Source organism: Dermacentor silvarum, chromosome 2 (assembly GCF_013339745.2).
Source record: "Dermacentor silvarum isolate Dsil-2018 chromosome 2, BIME_Dsil_1.4, whole genome shotgun sequence".
Lineage (NCBI taxonomy): Eukaryota > Metazoa > Arthropoda > Arachnida > Ixodida > Ixodidae > Dermacentor > Dermacentor silvarum.
In genome coordinates this window covers 89,047,712-89,064,727 of record NC_051155.1, presented here as the reverse complement: position 1 = coordinate 89,064,727, position 17,016 = coordinate 89,047,712, and the positions used below count along the sequence as shown (strand labels likewise).

Sequence of the window (17,016 nt, the reverse complement as noted above, 5' to 3'; positions counted from 1 at the left end):
TCACCTCGTAGCCATTGTCGCTGCACTACACTTTTATTGTCACGCTTTCGCCATATATTCCTCTAAATGATCTAAAATTATCTTTTTGACTTGCAGATTGTGCCGTATGTATCAGCCTTTCCTTCTCGAGGTCTAATCAGCTGCAGTGTATAAGCAAGAAAAGACCAAAATATGTGTTTCTAGCTTGGGAATATTAGTGGTCTGGCCCATTGCCTGCACTGTTATTTTTCCACTGGTGCGCCTACATTTACCGTGATTGTACGATTTGGTCCTATGAGGTCATTTAGCATGCGAAAAAAAATATATATTTAACAGGCGAACTCACGAGCATACAGCATAAAATAAATGCACAAGTAGAGAGTTGTGCACAAGGTAATGTTGCATTAGCGGTAAAATAATATAATGGCTTCGAGAGTGGTAATTGTGCAGTCGCAGAAGTGGTAACAGGGAACTGGTTTGAAGAGCGGCTTTTGTATAATTTATTTTCCCTTACGCAAAACAATGTTCATTTTTGTGGAAAAGAAAAAAAATTGAATTTCATCTGCTTTCCTATTTTCTTTGCTAAGGTGTACAAAGAGTCAGCTCTTTACACGTATCTTTTCAACTCGGCACATAATGCCTTGAACCATGCAATGCATAATGTTCATGTATGCTCGAAGGCCTGACTTAGGCCCTTTAGAGTGGGCCCAAGTCTAGCCTGGGCGCGTATATTGCTTTCCAGGGATGATTGCACACACGAGAAAGAAAAAAAAAGGAGGGCGAGGAGGATGGCACGACCTTTTTGTCGACGATGACGCTCGAACGCAATCATTTGATTTGTATGAATGCACGATTTGGAAGCGTGGCTGTATGGCTTAGTGGTTACGACGCTCGCTTTGGGATCGGGGGTGCGTTTGAATCCCGCCTCGGCTTTTATTTTTTTCTTTGTATCACCATTTTCTTTTTTTTCCTCTCTGTTTGGAGGCGCCGTCGTTTGTGCCCCGGTGCCGCAGCGGAAGCTGCGGTGCTGGGCGCCGACGCGAAGCGGCGGTCGTTGGGGTGTTGCGGAGCGCAGCGTAGCAACACCCCAAATAAAAAAATACTGCTCCATTCAGCTGGACTGCTCCCTCCCTGATAGTGAGAATATATTTGGATCATCAAAACAGTGATGCGTTTATTTAGCAATACCATGGATACCTTAACAGCAGCCACAGTTGTGCCTAGTCCACAGCAGCCCAGTGTGTTCTCCGTTCCAACACCGGCGGCGTTCCGCCGTTTCCATCCTCCTCGCCCTCTTTTTTTTCTCTCTCGCGTGGCAACCATCCGCGGAAAGCAAAATACGCAGCCCGGGCCCGCGGCCTCATGCCCGAACCCGTCCCGGGCCCGCGGCTTCAAGCCCAGGCTCGGCCCGAGCCCGCCAAAAAAACGCTTTGGGCTCGGGCTTTTGGGTTGGCCCGTGCCCGTGTAGTGCTCTAAAAGGTCCAACACTGGGAAGGGCACCTTCTGCTGGCACGCTTAAGGAACACAGCTTTGCTTTAAAGTTGCTATAGGTTCTGTAGAGACTAGTGATGAAAAATTGGAAATTTTCATGTGTCTATGGAGCAACAATACGCGCCATGTATTATTTTTGTCTTTATTTGTGTTTCGAAGTGGTTAATTCGTCATTGAAAGCTGGCGCTGCAATAGTGCAGTCAAGTAAAACCTAGCCCAGAGACATGATCGAAATATACAGTTTACTACCATTAACTTTACTTTGAAGGGACTGACAAAATTTATTAAGTTATCCTGTCAGTCAAATTAAAAAATAAGCAGAAAAAACACCGAAACATACTGCTGCTTTGATTGGCACTATTGCCTGTTCCTAACACATCACTGGATCTAATGTGCACCCAGTCTTTATGGATTTGAAGTATAAAACTAACATAAAAATGGCATTAAAGCTTGTAATGATAATAATGTAAGAATGACATTCGAACTTCTAACAAAGCGGCAATGTAATGCGCACCTGTCTTTTTAGTTAAACCAGGTAAGCTTACTTTCACAGAATTGTCACCACTCTCGAGATTGCTATCTGTAGACCACAATATGTCATCTTCTATATGGTCTATTGTGCGTTTGATATTCTGCATTTATAGAACAACTCTGCAACGATCGAAGATGGGATGGTGGCCCACGCCTAGACTTTGCTAGTTCTTCCTGCGACACACGCATTTCTCGGGAACGCTGAGAACAGCTAGTGTGACGTTGCCAATCGCTTAGCATGTAACGTAACTTATGTTTTGAACAAGTGTTTGTAATCAAAGACTAAAAGCACCGTGTCATCATTGCCCATACTTTCTGAGGACTTCTTATGTTGCCATCTTGTGATGACAGTGGTGTGGATGCTGGCGCTGATGGTAGGGAGTTTTGAACCAATGTCCTGAAAAAAGGATGAAAAAGGTGCTTGTCATAAATGTGTTAATATGGTAATCATACTTTGTGATCTGCCCATTTTCTTTAAAATCTTCCAAGGGCAGGAAGAAAATAGGTGTTTCTGGCTGGAGATAACATGTCGCTTTCACCGTCCCCTAGTGCTGTCGAGACAGACGCTGCAGCCGTTGGGGTCGCCACTGGGGTCATCATTTTGGTCCAACCTGTCAAGTTTTAGCTGTCTGGTGAAGGCTAATTTCAGGATCAGAATAGCGATTTCGTGCCCTTAGAAATGTATGGACGCCGGCTGGGACACGGTTTGGAGTGAATAACAAAAAATCTAATTACTCGGAGTTGAATTAATGAAGGTCTCATTTGTACGTCAGAAAGCTTTGTGTATACAGGAGATTGCTAATAATGCTGGACTTGGTGCTGTATATATAGACGATAACATTTTGGGCTCTGTAAGCTGAGTACAAGAAATGCATCTGGTGGCAAGTGCCTTGAGGCTGTTTACAATAAGTAAAATGTGCACCCATTAGGCGATATGGTGCATCAATATAAAAAACATATTGATGCTGACCCACCAATGAAATTTTATACAAGAGGCCTACATATATGTCACACTTATAAGCAATGCCAGCTCAAAGTGGCATTAGCGTCCTACCGAAATGAAGCGACAGAGTTCGCATCGCCATTCATCAGCGGAAAACAACAGGAATGCTAGAAACTTTCGTGTTTAGTTTTTATTCCCCTTATTCCAGCGTTTGACACTGCATTGGGCGCGTGCTTTTAGAACTGCATAGTCACTATTCATGATGGCGTCAGTAGCGGCCATTGTTCCGTCCGCACCGGTTGTAGCAAGCAGTAGTTTCAATTTCACTGAGAGTGTATTGGCCGCGCACCTTCAGCACTGCGTAATCAGCATTCATTATCGCGATGTCGATAGCAACCACGGTTTCATTCGCAGCGGATGCGGCAAACAGTAATTTTGTTTTGATTCAGCGCAAGTTGGCTGCACGCCTTCAGAATTGCTCGGTTGCCATCCATCCATGCTTGCATCGATAGGGACCATGGTTTAATTCAGAGCGGTTGTGGCGAGCAGTAGTTTTGTTTTGATTCAGTGCAATGCGCAGGCGATATCACAGCCAACATGCTGGCATCAAATTTGCCAGCTACATTTCGATAGACATCTGTTGCCAACCAGCTCATTGGCAATAAAATAATTGGGATGTAAAGGTACCGTTCGCTCGTTTTGTATTTTCCTCATTGCCACAGGCTTGCTGCGTTCTTGTGGCTAAACAGTTGGATACACATTCAATTTCTACTTTCTTTAGGAGTGCTAATGCAATTTCTCTGTTAGTTTAAAAGCGATAACCTTAAGGGCCCTGTTGCTCAGTGAGCACAGCGTAGGCGGCATTGAGCCTGAGTTGACTGTGAGCGAAGAGTCTACCAGTCACAGCGCGGCACACATCGCATGCTTTCTGCCAATCATAGTGTGACGCACTGCGTTTCTACCAACCAAAGAGTGGCGCTCGGTTCCTTGCAACACCACCAGATGGCGCTCGCCTCCGCGCATCCACGGCAGTGGCTGTGCCGGCCATGTGGGGGAAAGAAAAAAACAACAGAAAGCTCGCCTTCGTGCATAGCGTTTGCAGCAAGCGTTTCCTTATACGGTTCCATAAGCTACCATTGCCGGGAAGCGTCAGAAGCAGTTAGGGACCTTTTAATGCTACTGCGTTCTATTCTTAAAGGCAAAGCTTAAGCGTCTCCCAAGTTTTTCTACTTTGAATGCACACAAAGTGAGTGTGCATTCTATCCAAGGACATGTTAGAATCTGGAAAATGCTGCCATTCGAATCAGTGGTGTGTTTTGATGTTTCTACCTCATGTTTGATACGACCAGTTTCGTCAGGGTCGAGTTCACGGAAGTCGACTGTGCCAGCACCTAATTTCTGTTTGATAATGCTTTTTCCTGAGCACTCACAATTGTCGACATGTGGGATAGCCAAAATTTGCAATTTGTTCATTACTTCATGGATTGTCAGTGCTGTCGACACTTTTCTGTTAGCCCCCTTGCCATGCAGGAGGCCACATGTGTCACTGACGCATTTCCAGTCCTCTTTTCACCCATGCCATGGAACGTCCTTATAAACGGCGCATGACCAAATTGGATGTAGAAATACTTGTTTCATTCATCGTTTATTGTTTCACCTAACTGTCCCTAAACATTTTTGTCATGCAGTAGTGATCATATAAATCAGCAGCCAGTCAAGATGGTTTAATTACTATACTCTGTATATTTCGTCGACTCAAGAGCGGTAATCTTGATCAGTTCTAGCAGCTCATAACTTCAGCCAAACCTTAAAGGGCCCCTAAACCACCTCAGATATTTTTTGAACATTTCAAGCAAACACGCGCATCGAGTTCAGAATGCCGTCACGATAAACGATGCCAAACGCTGCAGCGCTATGCGCTGCGGGCGCGCCACAAAACCAAAAAAAACAATGCCATCCTCCTCCCCTCGCCCTTCCGGTAACTTCAGCGGTCGTCACGACGTCAGCAGTGGGAATCTGGTGATGTCAACTGCGGAAACGATGTCCATTGGTCGAACAAGAACCTACGACTTCCGGTTTGTCTGCTAGCAGGTACGCGCGCTCCCTGCTCGTCCTCGCCGTGTTGCTCGCTTGTGCGCGCTTGCGCATAGGTAATTACAGCCCGCAACGCAAGTGCCAAATCGCTCGTGTTCCAACACAGTCATGCTTAGCTGCGCGAACAGAGTGCGACAGTGTTGGCCTTTCCAGACGTGCGTGCAACACAGGGTCTATAGCGGCACGCTTCGCATAACAGGCGCCGGCACTGCAGCAACAGCGGGTAGTCGAGAAGCGCCGAGTCCACGTCCACGTTACCGGCACGCTAACTCGCCGCACGTCGTTTGCCATTCGCGGGCCGCCATTCGACAGCGGTTTTGCTCGCGAGCGGCGAGATTTTCTTGCCGTACGTAGAGAGGATGAGACTGGGACTCATTTGTGCGGCAGCCTCACCGCCGCTGATCACTCGACGGCGCCGATATCGTCGCTAGGCCTTCTCCGGTTCCCTTCAAAGCTAAAGCGGATGGCGCTTCGAAGTGAATTACCGACGCTCACAAGCCGCAATATTTTCTTATCGTTGTTATCGCTCTTCGCAATAATTGTACACAAAGAAGGAAAATACGCTGATATTAGTGGCGCCGTCAGCTGCGATGCGAGCACAGCCGAGCTGGTAGTCTCCAGTCGGTAGCCATGCACTCAGCTGCAGCCGATGTTTTCGTTGCCGGTGGCCGATTGATAGTGCAGCGGGCGGGACGCCGGCTGAACTGTCGTTTACTTTGGACACCTCTCGTGCGGCAGACTGGAGGCCGGTTCGTCGTCCGTATATGTGCCGTGGACGTGCCTTAACCGGAAGTAGGCAGTGTTTTGAGAGGCGCATTGGCGATGATGTATGTCACGTGACATTTCAAGCAGCACTCGGCGAGGAGGGGAGACCAGCTGACGAGGAGAGTTGCGAAGGAAAGAGCGAAACGAGTGAGGGCCATTTTTCGATCATCAAACACGTGTAACTCCGCTATTACGGCACCATTTCGAAAAATGCTCGCGGCTACATGTTCGCTGTAGACTCGTGCACAACTGCAACACAACTAAATTTCGACCTCTGGGTGGTTTAGCGGCTCTTTAAGCTGCAACGACGGGAAGCCCAAACATGGAATGTATATCAAAATAAAACATTTTAGTTGCGTGAGCACACAGAATTAAAATTTATTTTGTAGGAGCACTTGCATATCATTTCTGTGCTCAATATAGCCAAATTTCATTTGTCGCACCCCAGAGTGCTTAGCTTACAGAGCCATGGTTTGTTTATGGTTGAGGTGCTTAGTAAAATGCCGCAAAAAACATTATGCAACTGTGCTGGCCCGTCATTAAGGGAAAGCAAAAAGTCAAAATCGATTCAGACAATACTTAATTCACTACAGTACAGGCAGGATGTCTGCAGCGCTCTTCACGTTTCCCAGCGGGCATGCCTGCAACGAATTTGTGGGCGAGTGCGCTTTGATATGGTTCGCTTGTTCATGAAGAGCAAACAAAGGTTGGCAGAGTAATAAGTAGATACTCACTTATACTCCGCAATATTTTGCAGGCTGTGTGCTCACTTACACTGACCTGCACTCACACTCGTCGCGGCTTACATTCCTACTCGCACCCTCTCATACTCGCCAACTCTCACTTGCGTTCATAGTCGCTTTCATTCACACTTACCGCCTCTGACTTTAATTCATACTCGCATCCACTCACACAATTCATCAATGACTAATCCTGTCTCTCACATCTTTCAAATGATTGTTGAGACAATATGAGTCACTGTACTCGTGAGTGAGTATGCCGAACTTTGATTGTAAATAACACACAAAGCAAAAGCACCTTGCATAGCGAAATAACACTGCTGAGGAGAGTGTGTGAAAGAAAAATGCTGGCTGTAAGCAGCAGCTGCATTTGCTGTTACCAACAGTTTGTTGCTGGTTTTTGTGAACTGTCACACCTGGTCAAGTTGTGGTTGGCAGCACAGATGGTGACTAACTTATTGAAAAATATGTTGGTCAGTCATTAGGAAATGTTACGTAGTCTGAGTACTCATTGATATGAATGAAATATTAAGGACGAAGGCAATGCCTGGTGTGAAACTTTGTGGATATGGTACTTTTTAAATTTTGAAGATGAGGTCTTTGCTGACTATACACAGGTTTGGTGTTATCTGGGAACTGGCTATCTTGCAACCACTTTCAGTAAAAAAGGGTTGGCTCGGTGACTTGTAGATGTATGAGCATGAAAATAGTATCAAATGATACCTCTTAATGCCGAGAACACGTAGCAATAGTCAGCAACTAAGGATGTAATCACAAAGGACTATAGTTAGCCATCAACACTCGTAGAGCATATTTTACTACTAGCATTATCTGTCAAGTATGCGCTAACTTGCACATGCGTGGGGTATCCCAAATGTTCCCACATGCCCCACACTTTCGCCACGTGTATTGAGCTAGCATGCTTTTGCAGAAAAGGCATTTTTTGCTGACTTGACACGAGTTAGGCATATCTGGGATCTGGTCATCTTGTAACCACTTCCATAAGAAAAGAAAGCGTCAAACAAGTGTCGACGCTAAAGTAGACAAGGTTGATGTAATGCACGAAAAATACAATGCGAATTAGATACAAAATTAGTGAATAATGAACATGAAGAAGACAGAATACAGAGATATAATGAACATTTAATCATCAAATCATTTGAAACACCATGTGCGTCGACCTTGTCTAATTTAGTGTCAACGCTTGGTTGACCCTTTTTTTTATATTCAAGGAGCATAATGATGACCTTAGGTTTTAGAGCGTAAAGTTAATAGGAATTTGCTGTGGAAAAAGAAGAGATCTATGGCTTGTGTGATTTGCTTGTTAACTCCGTATTGCTAATATTGCAAAAACAGGATGGGACAGGGACCAGTGCAAGTGCTTTGTTTTGTTTGCACACTTAGTGCTGTCATGTCTAGGCATTGTGCCATTTTTCTTTCAGCATTATGCCACTGCACCAAATCCTCTTGGATCATTCCTCAGAGGCTGCAATTACTTTTGGTGGTACAGTTAAACCTCGATATAACCAAGTCATTAAACTCAGGTCTTTACTTCATTATGTACAAGTTTTCTATATTGAAATTCACATTTTATAGAAATAAGTACAGTCACTGTTGAATTTTTCTTACACGAAAGTGGCTGCAAAAATCACGAATTATCAGGTAATTGGAAGAAACAAATTTCAACGACAAAAATAATTCTTTTTGTTAAATTTGAGAGTCGGCAACTAAAGATACAGTTTCATGCCGTGTCGACTATACCTTCGCACTGGTGGTACGAAGCATAGTCTGTGAAGCTACCGCGTCCACTCCACTCCCGTGGCTGATAGTGTCGTCTACACTGGGGATGATATTATCATGACGAGTGCAGGCAGAAAGGAGCAAACACTTCATCTGCCTCTGGCTTCAATGCATCTCTGAAACTTGAGATTACCGGACCTCCACACACTAAACGCGCAGGAAGACGGTGCACTAGTAGGCACGGCCATCTCGGCTCGCCCAAGCTTTGCACCCGCCACCGATTACCACCAAGATAAAGTGCGCGTGCCGCATATGCGCTCAGCCGCACTGACAGCCATGCATGGCTGGGCTAGAGAAGAAGACGCACGCTCCCTCCCACCTCCTTGTGCACGTGGGAAGACCACGTGCATCAAGCCACCGTCCTTCTCGGCTCACCCTTGCAATTTTCCTCACACCCGCATCATACATACAGCTTGCGGGCTGCAATAGGATCTAATCACACTTTGACTTTATACGGTATGCGACAGCCAGCTGCTCCACTTAAGCGGTTGCTCTGTGCTGCCTGGCGCCCAAGCTGAGAGGTGCGCTCTCAAGCAGCCGCATATAATACAACCATTTGACCATCTGCGTCCGCGGCAGTTTCCATTTATTGTCTCGGTATTCCTTTGTGGCGGCGTGAAGTTTCGTTATTGAACTCGTGTATAAACAAACTTTGTTTTATTGAGGTTCAAAATACATGATGGTTCTATGGACAAGACGTTATAAAAAGGTAAATGTTTCGTTATGTCGAGGTTTAACTGTACTTTCAGATGACATAATATTGCCTTTGACACTTTACCAATGTTATGTGGATCTCTCTCCTTTTTTGTTTTGATTTGGTGTTACATTTTCCTGCAATTGGTAACTTTTGATTGGTAAATAACACTGATGAGAAGATTATACGTGCAAGTTCCCTGGTGATAAATGTTGCTGCGGCTGCTAGCTTAGCCAGTTGTTGTGCAGAAGAACCAAATAATTGCTCACATTGCCCACCTCCAGCTTGGCCGAGGTAATGCTGCTTAGACGAATGTCTGAGCTTTGTCTTTGCTTGTGCATTTACCAAGGGTCCCCTATAAGCTGGCAGGTTGGAGGCATTACGCAATGTTTGCTCCCTGCCCGCCGCCGTGTGTGCAGTACAACGTGATCCCGCGGGCGGTGCTGTCCCTCAAGGTGTTGGCGGAGCTGCCCATCATCGTGGTGCTCATGTACCAGCTCTACAAGCAGAGCGTGCACGACGACGTGGCCGAGTTTATCCCGCTCATCCTCAACACCATCACCCTGCAGCCCCTGCCCCAGCACAGGTGGGGCTTCCTCTTGCCTGCAGTTGGGAAGTGGTGGTCACTTGTTTGGCCGTACACCATACTTTGTGGCATAGCCCAAGCTGCCAAGAGTGAGGTTAGCTGGTCTGGCACTGGTTTCAAAGTAGCTCTGCTTGACGAAAAATGGGGATGCACCAAGGGGCGTAGACGGCGGGAACACTGTTGAGCACAATAACTTAGAGGTGCGGATCTCTTCACCGTGGCATGATTATTTTATTGAAGCATCATGATTGCATGACATGAGAAAGCTTTGTTCATGTGTAAGAATGCAGCCACATATGTGCCACAGTCTGCCGTAACTATTCTTGGCCATGAGATATTGTAATTCAATTTTGCTAACTGGTGTTTAGTGGCATAGCTGTTTGATTTCATACTGCAAATTGTCTGTTTTCTTTATGTGAAATTTGTAAAGCTAATAGGAATATTTTCCCTAATAAAGCTTTATTGAGTGTCAAGTGCTGTTTTGGTGAGAGGCATCACAATTTGGAAGCTCAATTTTTAAGCAGATTGGGGAAAAGGCACAATGTTGTGTTCTTTGAGTTTTCACACCTATCTAAAGGTTATTTTCGGGCATCACATTATCCAAATGTGTATGTTCTGCTTGCCCTGTAACAGAGGGTGCACACACTCTGTGCGCATCCTCAGCAAGCCTTTGTTGCTTTTCGACCTCGGTGTCTTTGATACTAAAACAAACTTAAATGTGTGTCTGATGCAAAGCTTACTCCTAAATAGGGTTAAGAGGCCTGTCCGATCTGCCCGACATTACGTGCACTCGTTTGTGTGCCCGTGTAGGACAGAACCTCGCACCACCTGCACTCATTGTAGTACATAGTTGGGGTGTGAAGGGTCGGCAACTCTTGTGTTTGCAGGATGAATCCAGCCTTCAACCGCGAGGTGTTTGTGGACTTCATGGCTGCCCAAATCAAGACGCTCTCATTCCTGGCGTACATTGTAAAGATCTACCAGGTGGGAGTACCTGGGATGGAACCCCCAAAGCTGACTCTGCACGAAATCTTCAGCATTGGCGAGGCACGTACAGAAACGAGGCACGAGTAAGGTGCAAGGCCAGCGACAGTTCCATCTGTTCCTGAAGCGCAGTAACGCCCCAAGGTGAAGTCGCAGTCAGCGAAACAGGTCAGAGAGAGAAAGAAGGGAGCCATGCAAGCAAATGGGGGTGGGGTGTACAGTACTTCTTCTTTCATCATTCATTTGATCTGCGACTGCCATTTCACCTGTTCCGTTGAGAAAAAGCAGCTGCTGGGCTTGCCACACATGTCGAGCCTGCCTTGCAAGCATTGCAGTAGCCGACTTGGGTTGGCTTTCAAGTAAAGCAGGTTTACAAGATTCCACTGTATACCTCCATGTGCAAACACATGGCTTTTCCATTTGTTTGGGACAGGAACAATTTTTATTTATTTTTTTTATTTATTTTTATTTACAACTACTGCTGTCTCAGTGTCAGACATTGCAGGGGGTGGGTACATAAGTAGCCTAAATAGGTAAAGTCAAATATTATGCAGCACACAATCAGTAGAGCATGTTACATATGTGCATGGTCAGTACAAACAATATTGCTTGTAAAGAAAGGCATGTATTCAAAGCTACAAAAAAATAGAGTACACCAGCAGGTCTTAGAACTAATGAAAGATTAGTGCCCACAAATATCAGTGCCCACCTATTCTATGAATAAAAAAATTTTGGCACTTGTAATTAACAGCATCTATGAATTAGAAGTAATGGTATCTCACTATTATGGCAAATGAGCATTGTTGAGGACACAAATCTGAATTTAGGTGTGGCGTGTGTCGTTGCGGACAAAGGTTCGGAGACCATGAGAACAGTGAAAATTTTTTTTATTAAATCATCCAGCACTGGCTGTGTAACCTGGAATGAGTACACCCACTCATTGTTCAAACATGCATTGTGTGACCCACAGCTTAAGGCTACATGCCTAAGCCTTGAAATAAATACCGTATAGACTCATGTAAGGGCTGCACTTCTTTTTCACAATTTTGATGAGGCGCGGCCCTCACACGGGACCGCACCTTTTTGGTTGAAATGGTTCCGGCATAGCCAGCGACTTGGGCACACCAAGGATCTTGTGCACACCCTGGCTCTCGCCATCTACTAGCATCATGTGAAAGAACGCAGGGAGCGAAAATTCGCCATTGCACGTGTGCGGCATCGGGGCACCGAACACGATTGCTTCTCCATTGGAAAGTTTTTCCCCAATGCTGGGCTGCCAAGTTGGGGGCATGGCCCTTACACGGGTGCGGCCCTTATACGAGTGCGGCCCTTACACGAGTCTATACGGCATTTTTGTTGCAGTCATGGTTTCTGAATATTGCTTGGGATTGCACACATTGAGGAGGTTCTTAGAATGCCCCCTTTCACCTTTTTTTTTTTGTAGAAGTGCTTGTATCTTTGTTGCATACAACTATGCAAGAATGGATATCATAAGTCATGATCTATGGCTGAAGGGGCTGGAGAGTTGGGACTGGCAGCTCCAGTGTGTGGCAAGCTCAGGTGCTCGCCGAGTATCGATCACATGCCTTTGCATGTTTTGCGTTGCATGTTTATTAAGCCATGCACATGCTAGTTGCGGGCATTTTGCTGCGCAACCGGTAGAGATGCATGGTACTACCTTGTCGATTGCTTTGGTGCATGTGGAATATTTATGTACTATCACATGCAGCCGCCCCTCGAATGCCAACTGCAACAAAATTTTATACTGCGTAACCTTATTTTCAGGTAGTGCAGATATAGGGCAGGTCTCAGTGTAAACTTTTACGTTTGAAATACAAGCTGATGTATCACAAAAAGGTTTCGAGAATAGCCATTTTTAATACCGAAGCTAAAACTGAAATCTTGGAACGTTGATAATCAGCATGGTGGCTGGGCATGACCTCTGAGATCGGATGATATCGTTGGTGGGCTGAAAAAATTTCAGAGGCCATGTCTTAGAATAAGCATTATTCTATGTCTACCAGGTGCTCGTGTAATCCTATAAGTTGCTGCTACTTACCGTATCTACTCGAGTGTTTTGACGGCCCAGCACCTTGGCCATCAAAACACTTTTGAAGCCTCTTGAAGGGGCTGTCATACTGAATACGCTGTGTTGCCTTAACGGCGCAATGAATGGAGTTGAAGTGTGAAAGGCCGCAGGGTACTGCAGCGCCATAACCGTGCCACCACTTGCAAGCACAGCAAAAATGGGGTCAACTCGGTTGTGACAACAAACAAGTTTTGGCTTTGATTGACTTGTCTATGGATTGTATTGAGATGTAAAGGTACAGGTTGCCAACATGATGCTTAAAACTGCAGGATTTAAAACATTTGTTTTAAAATGGTCCATTTTGCCATTATTTGAACGCTACGCAAGAGTTGACTTCAAGCAACGAAAATCTTGGAAAGAAAGTCCCGTTACAATCGAGTAAATATGGTAATTATTGTAAATGAAAAAAAAAAAAATTACTAGCTCTGCGGCTATGCAAAGGTTGCTTCGAAAGTGTTATAACAACTTAGCCTAAGTGACGTTTTGTTGCAGTTAGCTTTTAACTAACCTGCTCTCTGGTGCTTCATCTTCACTTATGTGGCTGCATTTTCCCATTGCACAATATCAGTGCTCTCCCAGAGAGCAGAATTTGTTATTTTCGTTAAGTTTATACTTTATTTGCTCGTACAGCATGCTGCTCTCTCTGTGTCAATTTGTCACTCTCTTTCACAGCACTGGTCTGGGGTCTCCTGCGCAAGGTCTTCTGTCGCTGTGGGGTAAAAATGTGCAGCCTGCTTTAGCACTGTCGGTTGGGGCACTCTTAATGGTCTTTGTCGTCAATGTGCCATAAAAGCCTTGCCAACTGCTTCCTTACCTTTTGTAGAGCACACATCTGCACTTGCCCTTCGTCTCTCCACTTCGCCATGCCAGCAAGGCATCCCAATTTTCTTATCCTCTCCTTTTCATCAATAGAACGCTAGTGTATCCTTGAAATATTTTCCAGATTTTTTCCTGTGAACTAAACGCTATGCTTATATATATCCCATCACTGTCTAGAAACAAGGAGTTGTGTGCAGACAGGGGCCTCACTATTATATTTGCATTTGTTCGTTTCTTTGAGTGGCGCATTTGAAAATTAGTCTTCTCATTTTATTATATTACCTTGCTAGCCCTAAAGACCGCATGAAAGACTGCTTGCAGAAAATGCGAAATTTTTTTTTGCGGTTGTAGATGAAGGAAGAAAAGCAAAAGCAAGAGAACCAACACTATTTTGAATAATGTTTAAGTTTCAATTCTAAAATTTATGCTTTTTCAATGCTACTGATTTTTGCGGTGTAGAATTTTCATCTATATATAAGACATAGAGGTTGCACCTGCACAAAATATGTGCCTCTTCACATAATCGGCATAATAAAGCATGACTACGGATGCTTGTATTGCAATTGCAAAATGCATAACTATGATAGTGTGATGTACAGTTCCAGTGGCCTCTTTTGGTGCACCTAGTAGGCCGGGAGATCTGCACAGTGTCCTGTAGTATGTCACTTTCCATAAGAGGAGCTCAGTTTTCCTACCGTCTTTTATCCACTGCAAATTTGATCAGAGAAAGAAAGACTAATGCATATTTAAGGCACACAATCGTCTTTCTTCGTCGAAGGCAGTGAAGGCAACAGTGCACCGTACAAAAGTTTAGCCACTTCAGGTGGAAGCATTGTTCATCTTTAAATTTTCAGTTTCTTGCTTATTTATATTTACTATTATTATTATTCTGTGGAAATACCCTGGAGCCATTTTTCTATTTTGAACCACGTATTGAGCAATCTGCTTTCGTGGTTATGTCCACATGCGAGCTTTTGCTGTTCCTACCGGTATGCGTACATACAAACTTTGTATGCATTTGCAGTAGTTGCAGCGGCTGATCGCGTGCAATCCTAATCTCTGTTTCAAGCATGCTGCCCTTAGTTCAGTCCGTGAGCATGGTCTCACGCCGGATCTCCATTTAATTGTCTATGGGTACAAACATATCAAGTTCATCAATACTTCTTTTTGGGCGAGTTGGTACATCTTGAAACTTTGGGTAACAGCGCAAACAGACGACCACAAGAACCACAAGTGTGTCCGTGTCTCCCTTCTTGTGGTCGTCTGTTTGCGCTGTTACCCAAAGTTTTAAACATATCAAGCTTCCCGCAATGGCCTGCCGCCCGACACTCCTGGCAGCTAGGCCTAACCAGCTCTGCCTCGGCGGTAATCTGTGACCAAAGTTGCGGTTTGGTGCCAAGTCACAGTGGTTGTATGGCACTTGGAAAGGGGAGGAACCAGTGTAACAATGAAAGTCGAGGGCACAGGCGGATTGTTCAACACTCTTAACGGCGGCAACTTGGCACGCACTTGGATCAGTAAAAAAAAAATGCCTTGGTTGAACATGGTTACACCAAGTTTGTCGAGCGATAGCACAGTTTTGCTTGCTTTGGGAAAGGACACAGACACTGCTCGGCGTGGCAGCAGCAGCGAGCGCAAACTAAGTGTCGAAAGTACAGTGCATATGAAGCTACCAGCACTCGGCGCACCTTGTACACATCGCAGATTGCTTTGAAGATGAGGCCCGCGTGACCGCTCAATTTGTCCACATCGCACGTCGCTTTGAAGATATGTGCACCCACGCGGCGTATGCAGCAGCCGCCGGTAGTGGCAGGCTAAGTCCCAGTTTGACCTTGGCTGAGCTTGAAGGTCAGATTTACGGAACCAGGTGTTTTCTGCATTTGTACCTGGAGTAGTAGAGCTATCGCTATAAAATTGAATGAGGCACTGTATAGTGTGTGCAGTCTCGGTCGTCGTTCTACATCGGTTCTGTGGAGTTGGTGGCAGTGCTGGGGGAAAGTCCAAATAATCGAGCAGGTCTGAAAAAATTAGGTGCCTGAAAAATTAGTCGGTGACTTGCTTCCTAGGATTTTTTCCCCCCCCAGTGTTCATTTGTCAGCTTCGTGCGAAGACCGTGGGTCATCGGGCATTAGCCTTTCACCTTTCGTAAACTTAAACGGATGCAAACATCCTGGTCGCATGCTTCTATTCTCGGGACATGCGCGACTGCTTGGCCTACATGTTTTGCACGTGTGCAGCCTTTGAAAAACGACGTTTTGGTTATAGTGTGGTATCCTTTGTAGTGCAGATAGTCACGACTTTGGTTATAAGCGCTCTACACTGTATGTTTAACTTGCACTATTTTAAGTGGTCTTTACAGTACTTCGTTGCACTTACAACAACTTGGCATAAAGCACGCATGCATGCCTTCCTCCTCCCTCTTTCCTTACCACTCTTTCCTCATGCTGAAGAACAGGTGAAAGGAACATTATTTGGAAAATGCAGATCCCACCCCACTTTGTTAGTGTTGCTCTCCGATGGGCGGAAAGGTGATTAGCAACGTTTGGGTCTGGTATTCCCACTGTCTGGGAACAGGCATCACGCAGTGCAGGATTAAAATACGTGGCCTCGCATAAGACAGCGGTGCTGAAGAGAGAGTAGTGCTTACAATTTGTGCTGTTCATTCTTTGCCTCTTTTTTTGGGGGTTCTCTCACGTGGACACAGTGTTTTCTTTCTTTGTGGAAGAGCTTGGCGACTCTTTGGTCTCGTTGAATGTGTCTGCTTTAGCACTGGCGCCATTATTGTGTGTCTGTCATTTTGGATGCTGTGTAAGCAGCGACTAAGCTGAGCACGTGTTGTCCCTTGATCAACACGCTGTGAGCAGTTAAACTCCAACAGAGCGCTGCAATGAGGAAGATATTATAGTAGTTGCTTATTTGTGACAACCGCATATAGTCTTAACAGGGACGAAGGGGATCAGACTGCGGGCACCATTTTGCTTGTTACAAAGGCCTCGTTGAATGCATGCAATGCGTAAGGGCCTCATTACGTTTATCTGGGATATAAGATTACTGTAACAAGTTTGCATAAAAAATATGTGATCTTCACTGGACCATAAGTCAGCTAATGAAAAAATTTGTTCAATCAGGACCACACAGACACTGCTTTGTGGTCCTGACTATCTTGTCCTTCCCGTCAATTCTTGCTGTTTAAAGACCACTTGTGAATTGGTGTGTATATCCATTTTATAACCATTTCATAGCCGTCGAGTTCAGCATCGCAATGCGTTCGTTGTGTTATCCTGAGGCGAATCGAAAACTATACTTAGATTCCTTTTTTTGAGTTGGGGGCTTCTCGGCAACAGATCTCTTGACTTCGACTTAATACAGCCTTTGCAACAGCGAAGATGAGTTTGCAGCAAAGCTGGTGGATGACATCGGATCAGAATTCAAACCAAATGAGCTGCGCAAATGGGAGCCACTCAGCAGCCGCACAGTGCTGACGTGCGGCTGGTTCCTTGC

General features: G+C 45.2%; 1 protein-coding gene across 1 annotated transcript in view; it reads left to right on the top strand.

Annotated features, from left to right (window-relative positions):
• LOC119440211 (transformation/transcription domain-associated protein-like) overlaps nt 1-17,016 on the top strand; it is a 233,828-nt gene that overhangs the window by 26,789 nt on the left and 190,023 nt on the right. Inside the window, 2 exon segments of the mRNA XM_049661446.1 lie at nt 9,457-9,623; nt 10,511-10,607. Coding sequence (XP_049517403.1) covers nt 9,457-9,623; nt 10,511-10,607 — 264 coding nt within the window.